Genomic DNA, 9,850 nt, shown 5'->3' on the forward strand with positions numbered 1-9,850 from the left:
ATTATTCCATTGCGGTTTCCCCCAAAGACCTAAGATATTACTGAAATAGAAGTGGCCCCAGATCAACTGAGTGAACACATGGGACTGACGTTAGCTCTGTATTTATTTATTTATGAGTTCGCCCTTATAAGGGCAGACCCTACATCCATCTTATGGGTGGCTATCTGCCCACCATGTACCCAAGTGCCCGGCATATGGGGAGTGCTCAATAATTAATGATTAAAAGAAGAAATGATGGGGCTTCCCTGGTGGTGCAGTGGTTGAGAATCCGCCTGCCAGTGCAGGGGACACGGGTTCGAGCCCTGGTCCGGGAGGATCCCACATGCTGCGGAGCAGCTGGGCCTGTGCGCCACAACTACTGAGCCCGCGCACCACAACTACCGAAGCCCACATGCTCCGGGGCCCGTGCTCCGCAACAAGAGAGGTCGCCGCAATGAGTGGCCCCCACTCGAAGAGTGGCCCCGGCTCGCTGCAACTAGAGAAAGCCTATGCGCAGCAACGAAGACCCAAAGCAGCCAAAAATAAAAAATAATAATAATAATAAATAAATAAAAGAAGAAGTGAACCAGCTCTTTGACCAAACCAACTAGTCAAGCTGGTTTTTGAAATGCAGGGCAGCTAGAGACTGGTTCCATGGGTCACCAAGAAAAGAGGTTTTGCAAAGACTTCACCCTCATCTGAAGTCAGTCTGGGGCGGGAGGGAGCAGGAAGCCTGGAGAGATGGAAACAGGGCAGCACAGTCCCTGGGCCTGGAGAAAGAGTCAGAACCACAAGGTTTTTCTGGCAGCTTTCACTCCCTGAGAGACACATCTGTCTCTACAGCCCCAGGTATCCCACCTGGAACTGGCAGTCAGCACTTTGCATCCCAAAAGCTCTCAGAGCTCATGGGGTCAGGACTTAAGGACAGTTAAGGAACCCAGAAAAGTTCTCACCTCCTATAATTATCCCTGACAAGCCCTGAGCCAGTCTCGTCACCTGGTACCTAGTGACCAAAATACATTCAGACCCAGGGAAACAGATGCTGTATATGGACTGAATAGACAGACCCCATCAAGTGAGCAAACTTGTCTCATGCACTTCTCTTTTTTCTTTCCATCTTCATTCATATCTTTATTGCCTCCCCACTCGGTTCCTTTCTCCATTCCAAGCCCTCCCTCCTATCCCATTTGGGTCTGATGCCCTTAAGTCTCCCTTCCTCCATCTCAGAGGCCAGATTCATGCTTCTGCCCCTGCTCCAGTCTCTCCCTCTGGGCCCTGTTGCCCTCTCTCCCTGCCTGCTCCTCTGCCCCTGCCCCTGTCCTGGCCTGTCTACCCGCCTCGCCCCTTCTTCCCCTTTGTCCCATCACTAGGATCCTGTGGGTGTGGATTCTGTGACTGCTTCGTTCTCTTCTCTGTCATCTTGGTGGGGTCCATAGCCAGCTCTCCTGTTGCTCAGAGATGTGGAGGCAGTTGCTAAGAGACAGTGAAACGTCAGTACCTGGCCCTCGAGGAAAGAAAGGGAGCGAAAAAGGGAGAGAGGAGGGGAGAGAGGGAGGGAAGGGGGAGGGAGGGGAGGACCTGGCAGAAGCCACATACCCCAGCAGCCTCAGCACTAGCTGAGTTTCGGGAAGAAGCATTCGGATTCTGTGAACTTTCTTCTAAGCATCCTCTCTCTGATTCCCCTTTTGAGTAAAAGAAAGGAAACGGCACGGGGACCACAGGACGGGAAACCACAGAGGATGCTGCCCAGGGATCCCGGAGCCATGGAGGAGAGGCCGGGGGAGGGGACAAGCCTGTGAGGCAATCTCTTCTCCTGGAGCAGCGAGTGAGCGGGGATTCCAGGATGAGGGAGGGAGCCCCGTGTCTGCTGCAGATTGATGGCTGTGTCCTTGGAACAGAGTAAGTGGGCTCCTGTGGGAGTGCAGGGGGAGACCTTGGGGCTGAGAAAAAGGAGTCTGGTTAAGGGGAGCTGGGGTGATTTCCCAGTGGGGGGGATTGAGGCTGGAAGCGGTGAGAAGAGAGGCAGTGCCGGACGAGGGGGTGAGGGGAGGACAAGTGAGGACAGCAAGTGGGTGCGAGAGAAATGAGGGGCCACGGCGGATGCGGGGTGGGTAGCGAGCTGAGACACTGGGTGTGTCATCACGCTCAGTCTCTCTGCCTGACCCAGTGTGGGTGTGGGCTCCCACTGCGGGGCAGAGGGGAGAGTGGAGTGTTTGTGGAAAAGGATGCTGGGATTAGGGGTGCGCACCGGGGGTGAAAGATGGTGGGGGCAGACTGGGAAGGAGGCTCTGCAGGTATGCGTATGCAGAAGGAAGCGGGAGAGAAAACTGGGGAGGTGTGATGGCCAGGCAAAATATGGGGGAGTCACAGGAGAAGAACAATGCTCGTGTGTGTGTGTGTGTGTGTGTGTGTGTGTGTGTGTGTGTGTGGCGGGGGGGGAGATGGGAGTGCTGAGTGTGGAAAGGGGGTGTGCAAACGGCCAGTGTGTGTATGCATTTTTTCTTAGAGAGTTATTCGAAGGTGGGGTGTTTGGTGCTGATGTGGGTGGGGCTAGGAGCAGAAGCCAGTGCACCTAGCCCAGGACAGACACCTAGGAGAAGGATGGCTGCAGGTCGGGGGGGGGGAAGGTTAGTGGGTGACAACAATATGAGAGTGGGGTCTGTCCCCACACTTGAGAGACAGTAAGCAGAGAACTTTGTGGTTGGTGGCCAAGAAGGCAGCCAGGGGAGGCAGCAATGAACCTGGGAGGACAGCAGGGAGGACACGCACTGGTTCTCTCTGCCTGAGTGCTTTCCTTGTTGACAGAGGGAATTCGGCTTCCGCCCACTGAACACGGAGCCCGGCTTGGGAAGTCCATCCCCTGAGCTCTCCTAGCCGACCCTCATCCTGCACCTCCGGGACACATGGCTCTTTCCAGCCGCAGTGGCCGACCGTGGGGCTCCTCCCTTCCCTGGGGATTTCAGTAGACACTGAGGCTGAGTACCGAGGCTTTCAGAGGCCCATGGAGACCCCCTCCCCTCCGGGTTCCCTTCCCCAAACGCCCACTCCAGGACCCTCTTGGACTCGAGCCCACTGGGCCATCAGTAGAAATGGCCTCTGAGACCTTGAATGCGGGAGGTTCAAAAGCAGCCCTGGCCTCCTAATGGGTCCCAGACTTGGGACAGGGCTTGGGGGTTTGCAGACATGCCAAGACCTTTAAAAGGCACCTTCCCTGTCCTCCAGTCCCCCTCCCACCTCTCAGACATAGTCCAGAGAGGAGCACCCAGAAGTCATGGGTGAGAGGGACATAAAAGACCTGCAGGGACCCTTCCCCGACCTGCTGGCAGCTGGTCCAGCCCCATCCTTGGGTCATTCCTTTCTCAAGCTTTGATCATCTTTTCAGACCCTGGGGGACCTCAGCTGGGTGTACGGCCCCCTAGGCTCCAAAGGGGACTTCCTGTGGAGCTCACGCAGGGAGCCCTCTGGTGCTTAGAGGCTCCTGGGAAAGGCTGGAGCCATGATACCACGTGCTGCCAAGCCCACCTGCCAGGGCTCTGGGCCCTGATGCAGCTGCCTTTCTGAGCCACTGACTCTTGATTCCATGGACACAGCCCCAGCCCCGATGGGCTCCCTTCAGCACCGCTCTTGCCAGCAGCCTAAGATGGGTGACACCTGGTCCCAGCTGCCCTGGCCTGGGCCCCCCCGCCCAGCCATGCTGCTGGTCTCCCTCATCTTGGCCGCAGGGGTGATGCCCTCGGATGCCGGCACCAGCTGCCCGGTCCTTTGCACGTGCCATAACCAGGTGGTGGATTGCAGCAGCCAGCGGCTCTTCTCCGTGCCCCCGGACCTGCCGAGGGACACTCGCAACCTCAGCCTGGCCCACAACCGCATCGCCGCCGTGCCGTCTGGCTACCTCACGTGCTACATAGAGCTCCGGGTGCTGGATTTGCGCAACAACTCCTTGGTCGAACTGCCCGCGGGCCTCTTCCTGCACGCCAAGCGCCTGGCACACCTAGACCTGAGCTACAACAACCTCAGCCACGTGCCGGCCGACATGTTCCAGGCCGCCCACGGCCTCGTGCACATCGACCTGAGCCACAACCCGGGGCTGCGGAGGGTGCACCCGCGGGCCTTCCAGGGCCTGGCGCAGCTCCGGGACCTGGACCTCAGCTACGGGGGCCTGGCCTTCCTCAGCCTCGAGGCTCTCGAGGGCCTGCCGGGGCTGGTGACCCTGCAGATCGGCGGCAACCCCTGGGTATGCGGCTGCACCATGGAGCCCCTGCTGAAGTGGCTGCGGAACCGCATCCAGCGCTGCACGGCGGGTAAGGGAGGGAGCCCGGCCCCGCGGACAGCAAAGGCTCCGCGGGAGAGGGAGGGACTTAGAGACCCTGCGCACCTGCTGAGGGCCGACCCGGGCTCGCCTCCTTGTGCACCGGTCTTGCACTGCCCAAGTCTTTGCCGAGTTCTTGCTGTGCGTGCCCGGTGCAGGGGACCCGGCATTAATGAAACAGACGCCACCCTCGCCCCTGTGGCCCTGATGACCTAATGAGGCAGACAGAGAGCAAACAAGTAAGAACAGCTCATTAATAATAGACAGTGTTTATTGAGCATCCACCGTGACCTTCCAACTTGGCAGGTGTTATCTCATTGGACCCCACTCTTATTATCCCCATTTTACAGGTGAAGACACTGAGGTTTAGAACAATGAAAAGACTTGGCCAGAGTCACTCATTTAGAAAGTGGCAGAGCTGTGGATAAAACCCAGGTTTATTTGACTTCTAAGCTCTGTTCTGCTCTACCAGATTGCTTTTTAAGTGTGCTAAGTACTAGAAGAAATAGAAATGGTTCACCCCATTTATCGTAGTACTTACTATCTGCCAGGCCCTATTCTAAATATATTACATGTTTTAGCTCATCTCATCCTCACAAGAACCCTGGTGAGACACCACACACACACACACACACACACACACACACACACAGGAGGAAACCAAGGCACAGAGAGGCTCAGTAACTTGCCCAACGTCCTACAGCCGTTAAGGGTTGGAGTCAGGATTCGAACCCTGGCAGCCTGGCTGCCCTCTGGCTGTATCCTGATGAGTCAGGTTCTAGGCTACCAGGAGTGGGCAGGACTTGAGTTCTGGGCTGGCCAAAGGGCCTTGGCAGAATTCTGCAAGGTTTGGGCATGGAGTGTCGATCTGAGAAGAGAGACTCTTAGGTGGCTATGTAACGAGCCAGCCTCTACTGGGAATGGACTGGGGACTGAAGGAGCCTGAATCCCACAGGCTCAGTGAGCCTGCAGGCAGGCGGTGTTGAGCTGTGGTCCCCACCCACCAGCTCTCCTGTGTGGCAGCACCGAACCTCTGCAGTAGGGCTAGCTGGGGGGGCGCCACCCGGGGGCTTTCCCAGAGCCTGAGCTCAGAGCGAGTTCAGAAGCAGCGGTGCTGGATGAGGTGGGAGGGAGAGGAGGACTGAGTGGGGAGCCCAGGATCAAAATAGTTTGCGGGGGGCTGTGGGTCACGATTCCAGTGTTCCCACAGAACTGCGGGAGGAAGTTCTCTGGGACCAAAATAGCTGGGGACCGAGATGGGCTGAGGGGAGGGCGCACGAGGGGAAGGCTGGCTTCCTGAATCGATCTCCCCACTAGCCTAACCTCTGCAGGCTGCACCTTGTCCCCTCTCTCTTGTGCACTAAGGACAGAAAGGGCCCGCAGTGTTCCTCCACACACAGGGGCTTCTCCTCTTCTGGGATCTCGGAGGTCCCTGTTGCCCTTCAGAAGAAGCCCAGGCTCCCAGTGAGCAGGAGAGGGGTCCAAGATCCCATCAGCGAAGTCTCATGTCCGTACAGATGAGGGACCCAAGTTCCAGAGAGGGAAAGTGACTGGCCACAGGCCACAGCTAGAGACGCAGCTTCCCTGTTCCTCCACAGAACACACTTTGCACCATGACACACTCTCCAGGATATTTCGTCTTGGAGGCAAAGAACTTGCCAGTCTAGGTAGGACTAGGTGACACTCTTCCCTTTGTCTTTTTCTGCTTCTTCCTCCCTTTTTCTTCATGGGATTCCCATTACTATCCCTATCTTTTGGACAAATCCCAACACAGAGAAACATAGGGAGACCTTGGGATATAAATCAACTTCGAGACTGGTCCCTTGACTTACCAGAGGGCTTCATCAGCCCCCGGGCTCCCATCCTGCCTTCCTGCAGGCTCTGTCAATTGCCCTCAGGGTCCCCACATCCCCCAGCCTCGCAATGCATCACCACCACCCCATTCATTCACTCAATAGACTTTGGGATTCAGCATCTTCTGGTTCTGGATGTTCAACTCCAGGTGCCATGTCGTCCTGGCTGGAGTCTGGGGTCCTATGCATACAGCCTACAGAGACCCTTCAGCCTGGGCTTTGGGGAAGGTTGCAGCCTCCCTCTGAACCTGACTCTCCATTTCTAAGGAGAATCATGCTCATCCGTTTCTCAAAAGAGTCAATCCAAGTCCATCATTTTATTCTTCTCCCTCAAAGACGGCAGAATGAATAAACACCATTTATGCACCACATAATTTAAAAAGCTCCTTCACATTGACTTTCTTAGACGATTGAGACTAAATTATCCCCTTCTTACACTTCCCATTTCTTCATAAGAACCAGAAAAGCAAGAAAGACTTGCCCAAGGAGAGAGTTGGATTAATATTTATCCACTGAACGAAGGAGTGGCCGGCTGTTGGAAAGCCAGCGCTGGCACTGCGAGGCAGAACTGCTCTCTGCCTGCCGCTCTCCCTTCCAAGGCAGAGAAAGATGCAGCCATTGACAGCCACCATGCATTTCTACCAGTGACCCTGGAAGGGTGAGCTGGGGCCATCAGTGATGGAGAGAACAGCAATTCCACTGAAGGAGAAGCCCCTCCTATAGAAGTCTGTGTGCAGAATATGACCCCACTGACCTGTCCAGAAAGACCAACCTAGGATGACAATAAAAACACGCACCTATGTAGTACTTACTGTGTACCAAGAATATATCATTTCTGTAAGTTAATTCGTAGAATCCTCACTACAATCCTATGACATAGTTACTTTTATTATCCTTATTTTATAGATAAAGAAACCACAACACAGAGGTGTTGAATAACTTAGGCATAATCATACAGCTAGGGAGGGATAGAGAGGGGATTTGAACCCAGGCCAATAGCTCCAGAGCCCAAACTCTTAACCCTACACACTCTGTGTATCTGGAAAAGCCATATGGGGTAGTAGAAAGACCCAATGCTTTGGAGTTGGACAGAGTCATTCATTCACATATTCAATCAACAGAGGTTAATTGAGCATTTAATGGGCAGGCCTCTGTTCTAATGCTAAGGATACTACAGGAAGAACTTATATTCAAAAGGAAAAACAGATAATAAACAAACTGTGAGACAATGATACATACAATGGGGGAAAAAATAAGCAAAGTAGGTAAGAGAGAGAAGGCCCAGAGAAAAGTGAAGTGGGGTTGCTGCTTTATATAGAATCATAAAGGAGGGCCTCATTGAGAAGTTGATATTCAAGCAAAGTCCCAGAGGTGGTGAGGGCCTGAGCTGTGCAGAGATCCAGGGGAGAAGCACCCTCACGAGAGGACAAATGCAAAGGCTTCCCCTCCCCACACTGAAAGGGGACATGCTCGGGGTGATGGAAGAATGACCAGGAGGTGTGCGTGGATGGATCCGAGCAAACCAGGAAGAGAGTGGAAGGGATGGGGAGGTTCTTCTGGGAAGGAGAAGAAGGCTGGGGAAGGTTTCAAGCACAGAGTGACATGGCAGGACTTCAGGTTTAAAAGGATCACTCAGCCAGCTGTGTCGAGGTGGATTAAGGGCAGAAGCCTAGAAACCAGTTGGGAGGCTATTGTAAGAGATTACAATGATGATGAAATCCCACAGAAGTCCCAGATCTGCCGTTAGCAGGGGCTACGGGACTTTAGGCAAGTTACTAAAGTCTCCGAGCAGTGATCTCCACCTCTATAAAAACATATAGGGGCTTCCCTGGTGGCGCAGCGGTTGAGAGTCCGCCTGCCGATGCAGGGGACACGGGTTCGTGTCCTGGTCCGGGAAGATCCCACGTGCCGCGGAGCGGCTGGGCCCGTGAGCCATGGCCGCTGAGCCTGCGCATCCGGAGCCTGTGCTCCGTAACGGGAGAGGTTACAGCAGTGAGAGGCCCGCGTATCACACACACAAAAAAAACAACCATGTATAAGGCTCAAGAGGGAGGGCATAAGAGGACATATGCACATATATGGCTAATTCACTTTGTTGTGCAACAGAAACTAACACACTATTGTGAAGCAATTATACTCCAATAAAGATCTATTAAAAAAATTAAAAAAAAAACTTGCTGTGAGGGTTGTTGAGGGCACTAAAGAAGGTGAGTGAAATTTTTGGCACGTGGAAGAAACTTCATAAAAACCCAGCTTCTCCTGGGAGGGGCAGGGGCTCCCTCTTCCTGCTCTCCCCTAAGCCACTCACCCTCCCTGGCTTCTGTGTTGCAGATTCTCAGCTGGCTGAGTGCCGGGGCCCCCCAGAAGTCGAGGGCGCCCCGCTCTTCTCCCTGACCGAGGAGAGCTTCAAGGCCTGCCACTTGACCCTGACCCTGGATGATTACCTCTTCATCGCCTTCGTGGGTTTCGTGGTCTCCATCGCATCCGTGGCCACCAACTTCCTCCTGGGCATCACGGCCAACTGCTGCCACCGCTGGAGCAAGGCCAGCGAAGAGGAGGAGATTTGACCCGGGTACCTCCACGCCGCTGACCACCGGGCACCCTCCCTGGCTGCCCACTCTGGCTCTGCCCCGGCCAGAGTGGGCAGCCAGGTCATGGCTCAAGCAAGGTCAGGAAAGTACCTTCGTGTGAGCTTCTACGGTGGGCCAGACACTGTGCTAGGAACTGGGACCGACCTACACCTTGCCCCTCAAGGCACTTACCTCTGATAGAGGAGAGAGAGTCGAAAACTCTTCCCTTTAAGACCTTTTATCAGCACACTGAGTACATAGTTATGGAAGCCCAGAGGAGGGGTCATCAACTGTGTCTAGAAAAGTCCAAGAGAATTATAAGAATGGAGGTGATTTTTGATGACCCAGGTGAACTGGGTCATCAAAAAATTGTCTGCTTTGTCCATAGACAAAGAAGGACAGACAGAAGCCAATGACAGAGGCCAGAGTATGCCTGGTGTGTTGAGAACAGTGAACGATACCTGTGACTTCAATGTACAGAGCGGAAGTGACACAGGACCAAAACTTTCCCCCTGACACCCAATTTGTCAGCTCTCGGCGTTGCCCATCACTGCCTCTGAGGGCGAGAACACCTCCATGCCAGCCCCCTGAGCCTCCTCCTACCAGCAGCTGCCAGGTGAGACCACCTCCTGTTGACTGCCCTCCCCCCATCCTATGCGGCCAATTGTAGCATGCTGGCGAGGTCCAGGTAGCAAACTGAGGATGGACACCTTCAGTGCTCTTCTCCTACCCCTGTCTCTTGCCTCTCACTCGAGCGTGGGCTTCAGAAGAGGGAAGCAGGAGTCCTGGCACCCTGGGACTCCTAATCTTGTGACTGTTCTTGCCACGGTGCTCATGCCAAGGGATCTCGACAGGGCAGCGCACCATGGGCTGCAGCCCTGTAGCACGATACCCAGGACGGAAGGAGGAGAAGGCCGCCACAGTCGTAACCATCAGAGGATTTGCTCCCCCTTCTAAGCAACTCACCCACTTCAGCATAAGGGTGAGAGAGCTGTTAATTACCCAGCACTTGCTGGTGTCAGGCACTGTGATAAGCTCTCTCCAGAGACAATTCCCTTTAATGCACACAACAACCTCTTGAGGTGAGCATTGCTGTCCCCATTTTACAGATGAAGAAATTAAGGCTCAGAGAGGTTAAG

General features: G+C 54.5%; 1 protein-coding gene across 1 annotated transcript; it reads left to right on the top strand.

Moving 5' to 3' along the window:
• Positions 1 to 3,547: 3,547 nt before the first annotated feature.
• Positions 3,548 to 8,708, top strand: LRRC55 (leucine rich repeat containing 55; the record flags this gene model as incomplete). The annotated part of the gene is made up of 2 exons (XM_082844137.1): positions 3,548 to 4,280; positions 8,473 to 8,708. The coding sequence occupies exons 1-2, from the start codon at positions 3,560 to 3,562 to the stop codon at positions 8,706 to 8,708; spliced, it is 957 nt and encodes a 318-aa protein (XP_082700263.1). The 5' UTR covers positions 3,548 to 3,559.
• Between the last annotated feature and the right edge of the window lie 1,142 nt (positions 8,709 to 9,850).

Source organism: Leucopleurus acutus, assembly GCF_964270905.1.
Source record: "Leucopleurus acutus genome assembly, chromosome: 8".
Lineage (NCBI taxonomy): Eukaryota > Metazoa > Chordata > Mammalia > Artiodactyla > Delphinidae > Leucopleurus > Leucopleurus acutus.